At 39.8% G+C, this 16,768-nt stretch overlaps 1 protein-coding gene across 3 annotated transcripts in view; it reads left to right on the forward strand.

Moving 5' to 3' along the window:
- The window catches only part of CDK19 (cyclin dependent kinase 19), a 125,632-nt gene that overhangs the window by 95,507 nt on the left and 13,357 nt on the right, over positions 1–16,768 (forward strand). For all 3 annotated transcript variants that reach the window (XM_070417908.1, XM_070417909.1, XM_070417910.1), the window contains 2 exons: positions 9,041–9,098; positions 14,070–14,201. In XM_070417908.1, the coding sequence (XP_070274009.1) occupies positions 9,041–9,098; positions 14,070–14,201 (190 nt within the window). The remainder of the gene's footprint in view (positions 1–9,040; positions 9,099–14,069; positions 14,202–16,768) is intronic.

Consider the following 16,768-nt stretch of genomic DNA (forward strand, 5'->3'; position numbering starts at 1 on the left):
ACAAGCATTAGTTCACATTATGTAAGACCAGCTTCCTGCTTTTCTCCTATTTAGCAGCTCATAATCTATTTTCATTTTTTTATATAAAGCAATTTTTGCTCCCATATCATATACTTTTTGTTTTTATCTTATATCATTATTTTTTAAAGGATTTAAGCTCGAAATTTAGGAAATTCAAATTATATAGCAAATGGTATGTAAGATGGTTTATTTGATAATTTTACAGTTTTAAAATTGTTATATCCTCTTTTCACTAAGGCCTTTAAAAGTATACTCTAATTTTGTCTTTATGTTCTTTCCACTTATTTGGGTATTATTTACTGTGTCTGGTTTCTGTAAATCCACAGAAATTAATCTTTTCAGAGTCACCAGTGACTTCCTAATTGTCTAAAAGTTTCCTTTTCACAGTTTCATTCTCTTCTTCATAACGATCATCTCTTCCTTTCTAAACTCTCTTGCTTCTAGAACCCTGTGCTCTTGGTTTTCTTACTGTGGATGCTGCTTTGCAGGTTCTTTCATTGGCTTTTTCATCTAATCACCCTTTATTCCTCTCAGCATTATTTATTCTTTATTATATATTTAAAAATACTATTTCCCTAATGACAGGTAATACCAAAATATACAAAAGCAAACACTATAGAACTACATATTGTAGTAGTAAATGGCAGCCTCTCCAAACCCTGTTATCAGAACACCTGGGCAGAACACCAAAATCTACATATGTACTATACAACTTGTGGAAATTACAGGTTAGACAGAAGGATAAAAAAATGATACTAATCCTAATCATGTAAAACCTAAAATTTTTCCATGTTTCCACATTATTCTGTATGATTGACAACCCCCCTCCTCAACCTTCGCCTTACCTCTCCATTGCTCCTCCTACCCTAACTCTCCTCTCACATTGACTCGTTACATTGACTTCTTTCCTCTTTCTTCAGTTTGCCAGCCTGCTGTCTCTCCAACTTTTTTCCTAACTGCTCCACACATCATGACCTTGCCCTTCGGCAAACCTTGTGGCAGCCCTCACCAACTCACAGCACAGGCCAGAGAGTGCTCAAGCACCTGTCCAATTCTCAGATGAATTGTGCCCAAGGCAGAACAATTGGAAACAGCAAGCAAGCCTCCTCTCTTGGGTTTCCTTCTCTAGAATTATTAGTGCCCTATCACTGTTCTTTCTGCTGCCCACTGTTTCCCCCTAGCATGTCTCCAGTTCACTAGGCAAACTCCTGCCTCGGGCCTTGCAAATTGCTCTTCCCTTTGTACAGACTGTTCTTCCCTTTAGATTCCAGCAGGCTTATACTGTACTTTCTTCAGATCTTATCCCAAAGGTCACCTTCCCAAGGAGTTGTTCTCTCAGTAATCCTATCTAATAATAGACAAACATGGTAATTAACCATACCTCCGCTACGCTTCCCATTGGCTAATTAGGGTGATATGCAAATTAACTGCCAACCAAGATGGCGTTGGCAGCCAGGCAGCTAGGCAGCTGAAGCGAGCAGGAGGCTTGCTTGCTCCAGTGATGGAGGAAGCCAAGGTTCCCCGCCTGCTGCGGCTGGGCTCTGAGCTGCACTCTAAGCAACAGTGTTGCAATTATAGAAGCTAAACAAACCCCAGGTACCTGCTTTCAGCCAGCCGGCCTCGGAGCTGGAGCCGCAACAAAGTTTCAATTACAGAAGGTAAATAAATCCCAGAATAAAAAAAAAAAGAAAAAAAGGAGAGACTGGGAGCTTCAGTTACAGGCTTGGCCCTCCTGAAAACAGCCCTCAGCCTCTCATCCAGGCTGGCCAGGCACCCCAGTAGGGACCCCCACCCTGAAGGGGGTGCGGGCAGCCTGAAAACAGCCATCAGCCCCTCATCCAGGTTGGACAGGCACCCCAGTGGGGACCCCCACCATAAACAGGGTGCAGGCAGCCTGAAAACAGCCATCAGCCCCTCATCCAGGCTGGCCAGGCACCCCAGTGGGGACCCCCACCCTGAAGGGGGTGCAGGAAGCCTGAAAACAGCCATCAGCCCCTCACCCAGGCTGGCCAGGCACCCAAGCGGGACTCCCACCCTGATCCAGGACACCATTCAGGGCAAACCAGCCGGCCCCCACCCGTGCACCAGGCCTCTATCCTATATAGTAAAAGGGTAATATGCAAACTGACCCTAAAAGCAGAAAGACTGGGAATGACTGGTCACTATGACACACACTGACCACGAGGGGTTAGACGCTCAATGCAGGAGCTGCCCTCTGGTGGTCAGTGAGCTCCCACATGGAGGAGCTCTGCTCAGCCACAAGTCAGGCTGATGGGTGCCAGTACAACGGTGGTGGTGGGAGCCTCTCCTGCCTCCTCAGCAGCGCTAAGGATGTCTGACTGCAGCTTAGGCCTGCTCCCCGCTGGCAAGTGGACATCCCCCGATGGCTGCCGGGCTGCCAGAGGGATGTCTGGTTGCCATCTTAGGCCCAGTCCCCTGGGGAGCAGGCCTCAGCCAGCAGATGGTCATCCCCCGAGGGGTCCCAGACTGTGAGAGGGCACAGGCCGGGCTGAGGGATCTCCCCCCCCCCCCCCCCCCACGAGTGCACAAATTTTTGTGCACTGGGCCTCTAGTATATATATAAAAGCCTAATATGCTAAGTGTCCGACCAAGTGGTCGACTGGCTGGTCGCTATGATGTGCACTGACCACCAGGGGGCAGATGCTCTGACCAGTAGGTTAGCTTGCCGCTGGGGTCTGGCCAATTGGGACTGGGCGAGATGGGGCCAGACACACCCTGGAGCCCTCCCGCGGTCCCTGCCCCGATTGGCCCCGATCGGGATTGGGTGAGATGGCCCTGATTGGCCCCGATCGCTGGCCAGGCAGAGGGACCCCACCCGTGCACGAATTTTGTGCACTGGGCCTCTAGTATAAAACAATGTTTAAATAATGTCAAAAATAAGACCTCTCAACCCACTCACAACAGTGCGTATTCCTATTCCTTGCTTTCTTGTCTTTATTATATTCTTAATACATCATATACAAAGTGATATTTGGAACATGTATGTACTTCACAAAGTTTAATAGTTAGGAGCCTGTCACTTAACCCAATAACTGGGACACAACCAGTAGCTTCTTCTACTTATGTTTTTCCCCATCCTATCCTCCTGCCCCCTTCTAAGAGGTAACAAATACCCGGAATTTTGAATTCATTATTCAATTCTTTGTTAAAACAGTTTATTATAATTATATGTATGACTAACCGGTATATTTTTAAGCTTTGCTTGATTTTAAGTTTTATGAAAATGGCATCCTGCTGTATGCAGTCTTTTAAAGCTTTTTTCACTCAATATAATACTTCCAAGATTTGAACTTTTTATTGTTGTTTGTTAATCCTCACTCGAGGATATTTGTCCATTGATTTTTAGAGTAGAAAGGGAGAGAGAAACATTGATGTGAGATCCACACATTGATTGGTTGCCTAAGACATGTGCCCGATCCAGGACTGGGATCAAGCCTGTAACCGAGGTATGTGCCCTTGAACCTGGGACCCTTCAATCTGTGGGCCTATGCTCTGCCCACTGAGCCAAACGGGCTGGGGTTGATTTGAACATTTTTTTAAACTTTGTTTGTAATTCACTTATGTTCACTATAATTTTGAAATTCATGTGTGACTCTACCACAATTAATTTCTCCATTTTCCTGTTAGCTAGGAATCTGGGTTGTGTCCATATTTTTTTACTTTACAAACTGTGCTTCTATGAACATTCTCTAGTATATCTAAAAATGGAATTACTGAGTTGAAGGCTATGTAATTTTTCAGTTTTTCAAGAAGATGCCAAATTCTTTATCAAAGAAGTTGTACCAATTTATTTTCCCACCAGCATTTTATTAGAGTTTCCCCAGACCCACTTATTACTATTCAGCAGTTCTTAGTTTTTTACCAATATACCAGGTATAAATGGTATCTCACTGTGATATTAATCTATATTTCTCTTATTGTTAATGAAATTGAGCATCTTTTCCTATGCTTAATTGTTAAAGCATGTTTTTTTATTGTTGTTAAATGCTTATTTGGATATTTTGTCAAACTTTCTATGTGGTTGTTTTTCATACTGATTTGTAGTTCTTTATTCTGGATAGTATATCTCTGTTACTTAATTTATGCAACATATACTTCCGGCTTGTGCTTAGTTTTTAATTTTCTTTATCTCTAACTAGAGGCCCGGTGCACAAAAATTTGTGCACTCGGGGGAGTCCCTCAGCCTGGCCTATGCCCTCTTGCAGTCTGGTACCCCTCGGAGGATATCCACCTGCTGGCTTAGGCCCTCTTCCTGGGGGGTGTCGGGCCCAAGCTGGCAGTCAGACATCCCTCTGGCAGCCTGGCAGCCCTCGGGGGATGTCCACTTACCAGCGGGGAGCAGGCCTAAGCTTCAGACATCCTTAGCGCTGCTGAGGAGGCGGGAGAGGCTCCCAATACAACCGCTGTACTGGCAGCCATCAGCCTGACTTGTGGCTGAGCAGAGCTCTCCTGTGGGAGCGCACTGACCACCAGGGGGCAGCTCCTGCATTGAGCGTCTGCCCCCTGGTGGTCAGTGTGTGTCATAGTGACAAGTCATTCCCAGTCGTTCTGCTGTTAGGGTCAGTTTGCATATTACCCTTTTATTATATAGGACTAGAGGCCCGGTGCACAAAAATTTGTGCACTCGGTGGGGGAGGGGAGGGGGGTCCCTTAGCCCGGCCTGTGCCCTCTCACAGTCTGGGACCCCTCGGGAGATAACAACCTGCTGGCTTAGGCCTGCTCCTGGGTGGCAGAGGGCAGGCCCAATCCCTAGGGTAATTGACTTAATGTAATTGCATTGTGATCAGAGAACATAGCCTGTTTCATGACAGTTCCTTGAAATTTCTTGAGACCTGTTAGTACATGATCAGTATTTGTAAATATTCATGTGTGCTTGAGAAAAATATGTACTCTCCAATTAATGGGTAAGATGATGTGCATATCACTGCTAAATCAATGTTGCTAATTATGTCCTTTGGGTAGTCTGAACCTTACCAATCTTTTGTCTGCTTGACATACCAGTAATTGAGAAAAATATGGTGTCATTGATCTTTTCCCTCTCTGAAGTTATATCAATTTTCACTATGTATGTTTTTTCAATTACATCACAAGTTAGGAGTGTTGCTTCTTCCTGGTGAATTGAACCTTGTATTATATAGTTACCATCTTTACACCTAGTAATATTTTTGTCTTTAAGCTATTTTGTCTGACAATACTTAGCTGATCCAGCTTTCTTTTAGCAATTTGGTTTACGTTAGTCCCCTTGAGAGTCTTGGCTAATTGAGGGGTAGCAGCTTAGCTTCCTCACTTTGTAGGTAGCCCAAGTTTCAGTATTTGTTATTGGCATCTGCTTTCAGGCCCATCCCGCCTTTTGTCACTCTCCAACCACAAGGATACATTATTTGGGCTGAGGCATGAGACTGTAGACCTCTTGTGAGATCAGGGATCCTTCAAGGAATGTATCTTATGTGGCATATGTTTTTTCTGTAATAACAGGGTCCCCTAGAGCATTTAGTCAGCCATAATACCAGGTGTGGAAACTTCTTGTATTCTCCTTGTTTTGTTTTTTTTCCACAGTACTTACCGATATCTGATGTATTGTACATTTGTTTATTGCCTTTCTTTTCCCATTAGAATGTAAGCTTCGTGAGGAAAAGGATTTTTCCTGGTTTTGTTCACTGCTGTATCTCTAGCATCTAAACCACCTCCTGATACTTAGTATGTGCTCAGTCAATACTTGCTGAATAGATGACTATGGAGCAGGAGAAAGTGGTGTAAAAAAGCCATGCCAAGTATTTACTTTTTACCTTAAGTGCTCTGATTTGTTCCTCCATGACCATTGTCACAAGTTAGGGTGCCCTTACTTTTCCCTAGACCCGTGGTCAGCAAACTGCGGCTCCTGAGCCACATGCGACTCTTTGGCCCCTTGAGTGTGGCTCTTCCACAAAATACCACGTGCGGGCGCGCACATACAGTGCGATTGAGACTTCGTGGCCCATGCGCAGAAGTCGGTATTTTGTGGAAGAGCCACACTCAAGGGGCCAAAAAGCCGCATGTGGCTCACGAGCCGCAGTTTGGCAAGCACTGCAGACTATTATAGCCCACTTCTGACTTGTCTCTCTGTCTGTACTTTGTGGTTTATCCATTCCTTCCAATTCATTCTTTGTATTGCTATCAGAGTTTTTTCCTAAATATAAATCTGATTACCTCACTAATCTGTCTTGGCTTAGCCCAGGGGTGGGCAACCTTTTTGTGAGTGTGTGCCAAAACCAGCAAAATCTCTGACTCAAAATTGTTCTGCGTGCCAACCCTAATTTTTTGAGGACATGTTACGCCTAGTTGATATATCTTAAGGGGTACATATGTGAAGAACCTTGAAGAAATAATAAAATTCATTCTAGCGACAAAAACACAGTATTTGATGATGAAAAATACATTTATTTTTTAATGTATACATGTACACTGATAGTCCGACAGAAAACTTTATGACTCCGTTTGATATTATCAGTGGGACTTTTCCTGCTGCATCACTGATGACAGAGATTTTACATCAGGTTTATATTTCGTGACCTTCAGAGATATGCACGAGCTACTACTTTCATCCGTCAGGCTACTCCTATTAGGAGACTTAACAAAATTCATCACTGAGAACAAAGATTCACAAGCGTATGTGGATGAAACTAAAACACTGGTCGGATCTAGGAAGGCAGGGAGAGTTAAGACAGAGGTATAGAAATTGCTCTTCCCCTCTCGTCAATCCATGTCTATGGTCTTTAAGATAACTTGTTATGTAAAATTATTTATTTATCTAAGATGCACCTACACTGAATTTATCTGAAAAATAAAAAAGTCGTTATTAAGGAAAAAATTGTAAATGGAAGATTATAAGAGAGGGTTTCGAGTGCCAGCAAAAGTTACTGGTGGGCCATGTTTGGCACGTGTGTCAGGGGTTGCCCACCCCTGGCTTAGTCTATAGAATAAATTCCAGTTTCTTTTTTCTTTTTTCTTATATTTTTGATTCCAGAGAGGAAGAAAGTGGAAGAGAGAGATAGAAACCTCAGTGATGAGAGTGAATCATCAACCAGCTGCCTTCTGCATGTCCCACACCAGGAATTGAACCGTGCCCTCCTGGTTCATAGGTCAACGCTCAACCCCAGAGCCACACCGGCTGGGCTAAATTCCAGTTTATTTAATGTGGCATTTTATTTCCAACATTGAGCATTCTATGCTCTAGTCATATTAAGAGTCTCATGCTCTACCGACTGAGCTAGCTGGGCGCGGTTGCTCTAGTCATATTAAAACACTTTAGGTTCTTTCAGTATGCCATATCTGTGATTTTATGTGACCACACCCTTGCTTATAGGGCGTCCTGAGCCTGAAAAGTCATTCTTTTGTTTATGCTTATCAAAATTTTAGTCATCCTTAGCCACCTAAAGCCATCTCCTTGCTAAAGACTAATATTCATTGAGAAGAATCATTCATTCCTGACATTTTATTTCGCTGTTTTGGTACTTTTCATAATATGTTGTGTTCTAAAAAGCTGTCTGTTTGTCTTCTCTTACTAGATTTTAAGCTCCTTGAGTCAAGAAGTTTTCTGAAAGTCTCCAATACAATGTTTTATACATAACGGATCTTTGATAAATAGTTGTCAAGCTTGAATTTTGAACGTTCTGTTTTTGTCTGATGCTATTTTTCTCTTCCTGCTATGGTAAACCAATCTTGTCTCTTGTCTTCAGTTATCATACTCTAGTGACAATAACTTTCAAATCCAAATCTTCCTATTTTCACTACCCTGGCTAGTCTGACTTAGGCATCTCACCTTCCTCAAACTCAATTATGTCATCTCCTTCTCTTTGTTGTTCCCACTCCCAAACCAGTACTTCTCATAACTTTTCCAAAATAAAGGCACCATCATTCTTCCCAGTCAGATAAACTCAAAATCTTGGTGCAGTCTTTATCAACCTTTTTCTTAATTTTCTGACTTCAGCTAGTCAGAAAGTCCTGCTAATTTTAATTTCTTTTTTAAGATGTTACTCACCTCCGTAACTCCTCCATTTCACTGAGAAGACCTTGGAAATGGAGTTTACAGAGGAGACTTATTGTCTAAAGCAGTGATGGCAAACCTTTTGAGTTCGGCATGTCAGCATTTTGAAAAACCCTAACTTAACTCTGGTGCTGTGTCACATATAGAAATTTTTTTATATTTGCAGCCATAGTAAAACAAAGACTTATATTTTTGATATTTACTTTATATATTTAAATGCCATTTAACAAAGAAAAATCAACCAAAAAAATGAGTTCGCATGTCACCTCTGACATGTGTGTCATAGGTTCGCCATCACTGGTCTAAAGCCCTATCTTAGCAGTTTCTATTTCCAGATGTCTACAAATGAGGACGACTTAACAGATGGTGGATACATTTGCAGCCTACTCTTTTCTTTATGTAGCTTTGTATTAGCCTCGGTGTTTATTTTCTTACATCTTGAAATTATATTTTGAATTTCTCACTTTTGCATGAACTATAGCTGAAGCCACATATGAATTTTAATGGAATCTGTTGAATGTTGATGATATTTTCTTACAGTAGTTTAGAAATATTTAGCAAGGAATATTCCATGTGATATGTTGAGGTTTGAAATTTTATATAAATTTTTCAACCACAAAAACTGTTGTGGGCAGCAAGCAGTTATAATTTGTACAGGTTTTTACATTATTATTACTTATTATTTCTGTGGGACAAATAGAAATGACAGCTTTAATTCATTTGTAATTATTTGTATGATATAATTTTGAAAATAAGATATTTCCATAGCAAGGTTGTTTATGGAAAGTTAGGGCTGACTAACTTTAAAAATGTCAAATGCTTTAACTATGTAGAAGGTACTTAATATTTGATTATAGTTATGTTGAAAATACAGAATATTATAAGAACTTTGTCACATTATAAGAACTTTTTTCCATTTTAGAGCATGTCAAAAGAATTAGCATAGTAATTTGAATGCTCTATTTTTATTTCTAGAAACCAGCAAATATCCTAGTAATGGGAGAAGGTCCTGAGAGGGGGAGAGTCAAAATAGGTAGGTAATTATTTCTAAAATAATTTATTAAGAAACTGAAGTGACTGCAAAGATGATTGCCCTTTTTAATACTCTTATTTAAGTAGTTAACTTAAAAATTACTTTCTCATATTTTTAGAAAAGATATTAGGAAATATAGATAGATAGTTTATAAAACCCCTCAGGTTGCCCTAGCCTGTTTGGCTCAGTGGATAGAGCGTTGGCCTGTGGACTGAAGGATCCCAGGTTCTATTCTGGTCAAGGGCATATATCTGGGTTGCAGGCTCAATCCCCAGTAGGGGACATGCAGGAGGCAACTGATCGATGATTCTCTCTATCATTGATGTTTCTATCTCTCTCTCCCTCCCTCCCTTTCTGAAATCAATAAAAATATATATTAATAAAAAACCCCTCAGGTTTATTCCCAAAACAAGGTTTCATAATTCTAAACTGAGGCAAGCAAGCCCACAAAAATTCATTCCCAATCAAAATCACTAGCATGTGTTTATGTCACTGTTACTGTCCTGCACAGTCACCCTAAACATAATCCCCCAAAATGTTACTTTTGTCTCAGCTTTACCAAATGTTCTTTCCTTAAATACATCCCTCCTACTCTCACCTAATACATATAGAGCTTCACAGATATCTTTCCCCTGCCCCACGTATGTCCTGTGCCAGGTACCAACATATCTTTTCCAAATGAATATATAAGTTTATAGACCCTCTTACTTGCTAATCTTAGATTAAGGCACTGAAAAGAGTCTTATCTGTATATTAAAATTTCCTTTTCAACCCTGAAGGATTCATTTATACCTGACAATATTTGGGTAGAAAATTAACTAAGAAATGCTTTATTTTAATTTCTTTTACTAGAAATTACGTTTATTGAATGTTTAGTGCTTTTTAGAAGGATTTCAAAATAAATTTTGTTTCATCAACCTGTTGTCTTTGCTATTGGACTATATCATGATAGGGGTGGTGCAAAGTTATGCTAACTTAACCTACTACAAATTCATTCTGTTCCACTTCACCTGAGCCACCCCTGCTGCTTGGTCTTCTACTTCAGTTAATACATCAGCCCAGGCCCTGAAGAAGTTGTTCTAAACCAATTTTCCTTTCTTTAAACCTCTATTCTGAGATTTCTGAGATTCAGTCATTTAGTTTTGTTGATATTAATTAAGAACCAGGTCACTGCTTTCCTTCCCTTTCCCCTTCTTCCTGCCCCATCACCTTTGCACCACTCCTCACTTGTTTCTCCCTCACTCTTAAGGTTTTTTTTCTTATAGGCATGTATTGAGTACCTACTCTTGCTAGACATTGGTGAAAGTGGAGATAAAGGATGGTTCTTTCCCGTGAGAGACAGTAAAATAAACAGTTTACTATCCAGATTGAGAGATACTTTCATATGTTAGTTATTTCATTATTTTATACAACCACTCTGTATGGCAGATATTGTAGCCAAGGAGAGCTGGATTTAAGAGGTTGTAGCTTGTTCAGCCTTTCAAAGGAAGGACTTCGAATTCCAAGTCCAGAGTCTCTTTCCCTACCAACATTGCTACCTAGTGACAGCAGAGCTACCTGGTGTGACCTCATCAACCACTTTTTGTCAGCACAGCCCTGCCTTTGAAACTGTCAGAGAAGGAATGACTCTTCCCTCCGAAGGCCCATCTAGTGCTCATCTTAGCTTCAGTAATCTTCCTGCTATCCTTCAGCTCCTTAGATTATGGGATCTCCAGTCTCCCCTTCTCAAGTTTCTCCTCTTCACCTTTAAACATTCACGGTCCTCTTCCCAACTTTAAAAATAAATCTTGTCCTATCCATTTTGTTTTCTGTACCATTTGTTCTGTGTCCCCTTCCCCCCACCTTGTTCCTTTACTTCTAGAACACATATTCACCCATTGGTTCCACTAAAGCTGATTTGTTATAATCTGGCCTCTTAATTCCATTCCTCAATTGAAACTGCTCTCTAAAAAGACACCTTTGAACTTTGTCTTACCAAATCTAGTCACCGCTTTCCTTTACTGCCTTAGCTATTTGTTCTCCTAACCAGTTTGGCCTGGAGACTTTTTCTTGGTCTATATGGCATCATATAATTCTGTTTTTTTATATACCACTCTTGCTGTTACTTCTATATTTGGTTCATTTTGCCTCTTCTATTAACCTTTTGTTTCAAGGCACCCTGGGCACTGGCTTTGGACATGGCCTCCCTCTTCTACAGTTACTTCTTTAGGGAATTATTCTAACGATCTGGATCTCAGATTCCATTCTCTCATCTTAGCTGAATTCTTATCTCTATTTGTTTTCTATGGGCAACCTACACTCTGTTATCCCAAACCAAATTCATCATCATCTTCTTATACTTTCCCTTGTTTGTACCTGTCATCACATTGAGCACAGTCACCCAAACTTAACGTTTCCTCCTTACTGCTCCCAAATAGCTCTGCTGTTTCTCAACATAAAATTCTGTATCCTAGCTTTACCATTAAGAGTTTTAGGATTGAAATTCTATCCAAGATTAAGGATAAAAATTAATAAAAAAGGTCAAGTAAACAATCTAGTTGATAAATTGCTTTAAATTTTAATAACACATTATTTTTAAAAAAATTAGTAATACTCTGATTCCTATGTTTAACACTATAATACAGTTCTTTTTGGCCAAAAAGAAAAGCGTAGTCAAATGGAAACACATTGTGCCCTTCCCTGTATCTGAGCCTTTCCTTCCTCAGCAACCTAAAGACTTCCCCGGCCTTACCTAAAATACTTATTGCCCTCTTTACTGTTCACAAATATTCTTCCTTCAGCACCCAGCTCAAGTTCTACTTTCAGTTTAGTTCACTTGTACACATGTTTATCAAACACTGTTCCAGAGAAAACCATGGAGACCTACGCTCTTCTTTCAAGAGACTTACAGTCCAGTAGCAACATTCCTTTTCTTACAGTACTTACCCTCTGTATTTTGTTATCTCACTGTCATGTAAGCTCCTTGGTGGTAGACAATGTCTTTTGCTGTTTTCTATAATTTTATACCAACTAATTAGCACCCACACCAGAATTTTACTGCTGATGCCAACTGAATTGGAAATTTCATATCTAATCTTAGGAAAATAACTGTTAGTAATGTTTAAGCTTGTAACCTTTTGTCTAAATTAGTAAGTATTTGAAAAATGGTTTAAAACTCCTTTGATTGAAATATTAATGTTTATTGCATGTAACATTATTATATTTAAAATCATTTTTCTTGAAATATTAATGTTTATTGCATGTACATGGCTAATTATTTTGTATCTACAATCTGGTAGTAAAAAAAATAATAAAAAAATAAAACTCTTTGAAGTTCATACAATAGGAAGAGATTGTTTCCAGGAATGTATATTGTGTCCTCTGGTCTTTCATTTGACAGTGAATAGATGTGGCTTACAAAAAATTAAGGAAGTAGAAAACAAGGGGAGAGAGAACTGGCTTTAGCCTTTGCTTCAAAACAAATGTTTCTCAGTGGGTGGAACAGCATTCTATCAGATTATTTTGCCATCAACAACAGGCAGCATCTGTTAAATTTATAAAGCAGTGCTTTGAAGTAGGCATAATATTGGTAGAATGGTTTGAATATTTTTGTTTGCTATAGGGAAATTTAGTTAAGGAAGAGTAGGCTTTAGCACAGGCTTCCTTGGACAGCTTTGTTTTTTAAGACCTGGTTTCTTCAAAACATTTCCAGAAAGTCTTATAAATTATTCAAACTCTTAAGAAATAATATCACTGTAAATTAAAGTTTTAATGTATGTTATATCATAGCATTGGTTTTAGATTAAATGAGTCTCTGCAGTTGAAATTTCATGTACTAATTGTGCATTTTCTAGTACTTTGGGGCCCCTTATAATACAAATATACTGTGTATATTATGTATTTCAAATTACAGAGGTTTATAATTTTTGTGATTTTGCCTTTGTGACATGCAATTATAACTATAATATTATAATTTATTGGATGTCAGATCAGTGGTTAAGAATGTAGCTGCTAGATTATAATATGATTTTTGTTTGAGTACTGGCATCTTTATTTAGTATCTTTATGACCATGGGCAAGTCATTTAACTGCTTCAGGCCTTAGACTCTTTATCTCAGAAGTAGGGACCAAAACACTTATTAAACCAGTGTTCTTATGAGGATTAAATGAAGTGATATATGATGTATCTGAAAACGGTTTGTAAAACTCTAAAGTGTTTTGTAGATGTAAGGTATTTGTTGTTTATGAAATCTTAAGAAAATTAGATGGTCCCCAGGAGCTTCTTTAGTAATAAATATTCTTTTCACTGCTTTTGTACTCCTCTAATAGTCAAATCAGTTAGCTTTGATACAGATCTTTGTTAAATGACGAATTACAACAAATTATCTCATACATTCTCTACATGTTCTTGGAAACATGTATGTGATGTAGTGGTCACTGTACAAAACTGGCTCTCTAGCGGGGGAAGCCCCAATTCGCAGCATTTGCTGTTTTCCATGATGTAAATATTCTCACCACAGCCAATTTCAAGCACCAACATGATGTCATGAGTCCAAAAGAACTGATTCTAGCACACACTGACCTAAGATTTAGTCCATGTTTAGTCTTACAGAAGTCATAATTAATCATTGAAACTTAGATTATCTTTCAAATTGTATTTTGATCTTTCAATTTAAAAATCTAAGAATATTATTGTGGCTGTCTCTGAAAGACAGGAATCTGAAACCAGACCTGGTTCTCATTCTGACTCTGTACTTAGTAGTTCTGTGACCTTGGGCAAGTCAGAGTATCTTTAAGCCTCAGTTTCTTCATCAGATACTATCACAATAATAGTATCTATCTCAGAAGGGGAGATCTGGTGCCTGGTACAGACCACGGGTTGAAAATGAGGAAAAGGCTTGCTGTATAAGGGTGCTAACTATTGTCATCAACTTTGTATGCTTTTAATATCATGCCAAACTGAGTTTCACGTTAATTTATTTTATTTTTTAGCTGACATGGGTTTTGCCAGATTATTCAATTCTCCTCTAAAGCCACTAGCAGATTTGGATCCAGTAGTTGTGACTTTTTGGTATCGGGCTCCAGAACTTTTGCTTGGTGCAAGGCATTATACAAAAGCCATTGGTAAGTTAGTCTAAAATGATTTAATTACTTGGCATTGAATTATCCTAAATATCAAATGGTATAATAATGAAACTGCTTTGTAAAAACCATTTTCTGTCTCTTTGTGAAAGTCCTGTTGTCTTCTGTGCTCCTAGATTTTACAATCTGTTGGATTTGGATTTTTAACTGTATAGGAGAAAATGGTTCTTTTAAAAGAAGAAAGCATTTTCTTTCAGCGAATAGAGGTATCTGGTCCATTGAGTTGCTATGGAAATAATAACATGTAAATTTTATTTTGCACTCGCCTACTGTTGGTCAGAAGAACTGGAGAGAGGTTTAGAATTGTTTCTTCACAAACAGAAACACAGGAGTAGTGGGGTGTTGGAGGAGCCCCCTTCTATCTGGGGAAAAGTTAATCAGTCTTTCCTAAGCAAGAAACTATGACTAATCTTTCTCTCTTGCCATTACAGTTATCAGAATGGCAGTTTCTCCATTAAGGTAGAAAATAGACAGACTCTGGGTAGATTAGCTGTGCCATCTCTCCAGGTAAAAAAAGAAACAACTGAGTAGGAAAATCTGTTATAAACATACTCTCTGTAGGATTTAAAGTTGGCTTTAGAACAGAAGCATCAGAGATTTTGCTACCTGGTCACTATATTGTTCTCAGAGAATCCAGCTGCAAACCAAGGGAGTTAAGAAGAGGAGTCTTCCTCAAATCTAGAGATTTCTTTAAAAGAGGTAAAAAGAGAGGATAGGGAGGGAGTATATTTCTTTAGATTTTCCTTTTACAGACTAGTAAGCACAATCCTTTGTTAAGTTTATGAAAAACTTGGTGATACCCAAAGAAATACAAAGCAAGTTTTTACATTTGGAGGATTAGACTGATAATTAACCTATTCATCGTAAAAAGGGAAACAAAAATTTTAATATAATAATGTCCTCATTCATTGGGATATCTGACTTTTGCAAAATTCAGACACCCACAACACATTTATACTTTGTCCGGGGATTGTTACACTAGCACAGTGCTAACATATTGTCATACTTCATAAATACTTCTGAAGGGTTTTATTAAATGAATAAAAGAGCCCATGAGTAACCTTAGCACTGTGAGAGAAACCAGTATGTATTTGATAGTTAGAAGAGTGTAGACCCTTTCCCTGGCAGCTGAGCCCATAGTAAAGCTCTGTTTCAGAGGTGTCAAGGCCACACTGTTAGCAACTGACAGTGGCAGTTCTGTGAAGGGTGAAGAAAGAACTACCAAAAGCAAATGGAAGGAATAGAGTGGTTCTAAGAATGAGGAGTTAAAATCAGCGCCTGACTCTACTCAGTGAGTGACTTTGACCATAGGGCTGTGTTTTTAGACTTTTAGGCTTATGTTTGCTTTTTCTGTTATTGGATCTCTTACTATGGAGAACAGTAAATCTCTTAGGCAACCACAGAAGGCACCAGAGGATAAGAAGAGACTGAAAGTGAGCCAGAGAAGGAGGGAGTGTTAGTTGGAAGTAACAGGCATGCTTTAGAACATAATTGGATGTGAGATAACCCAGGGCTCGGGTAGGGATAAAGGATGTGATAACAGTAGAAATTTGTATGTGTTGGACTCTTAGCAAGCACTGATACAATCTGTATCTAAAAGGGAGATTCCCAGTAAGAAAAGGCAAATTCAGCCAAAATCCTCTGTTAAACTAAATGAGCTCCCATCAAACTCTATCATATTCTCAGAGATTCTTATACAAAATCCGTGGTAAGGCCAGGCCCATTTAAAAAACACACACACTCTCTCTCTCTCTGCCCGGTGCATGAAATTTGTGCACTTCTCAGGGGGCGCCCTCAGCCCAGCCTGCGCCCTCTCGCTGTCCGGGAGCCCTTGTGGGGATGCCCAACTGACGGCTTAGGCCCACTCACCCCAGGGGGAGCAGGCCTAAGCCAGCAGTCGGACATCCTTAGCGCTGCCGTAGAGGTAGGAGAGGCTCCTGCCACTGCTGCTGCACTCGCCAGCCATAAGCCTGGCTCAGGGCTTTTGGCTGAGTGGCACTCCCCCTGTAGGAGTGCACTGATGACCAGGGGGCAGCTCCTGCATTGAGCATCTGCCCCCTGGTGGTCAGTGCACGTCATAGTGACCGCTTGTTCCACCGTTCGGTCAATTTGCATATTAGTCTTTTATTATATTGGATATATATATATTTTAGAGAGGAAGGGAGAGGAGAGGGAGAGAGAGATAGAAACATCAAGGATGAGAGAGAATCATTGATCAGCTGCCTCCTGCACACCCCCTACTGGGGCGTGATTGAGCCTACAACCTGGGCATGTACCCTGACTGGGAATCAAACTGTGATCTCCTGGTTTATAGGTTGTTGTTCAACCACTGAGACACGCCGGCCCGGCAAGGCCCATTTTTAACATGTACCATTAGGTGATTCTATTGTATGTGGTCCACACACTTTGAGAAACACAGTTTTATGAATATTTTATAATTAAATGTTCTGCTTTTAAAATCAAAATAGATGTTTTTTGAGAAATAAAGATAATTTTTGCCGAAACCGGTTTGGCTCAGTGGATAGAGCGTCGGCCTGCGGACTGAAAGG

Source organism: Myotis yumanensis, unplaced genomic scaffold (genome assembly GCF_028538775.1).
Source record: "Myotis yumanensis isolate MYYU_CA2020_CCGP unplaced genomic scaffold, mMyoYum1.0.hap1 SCAF_6, whole genome shotgun sequence".
Lineage (NCBI taxonomy): Eukaryota > Metazoa > Chordata > Mammalia > Chiroptera > Vespertilionidae > Myotis > Myotis yumanensis.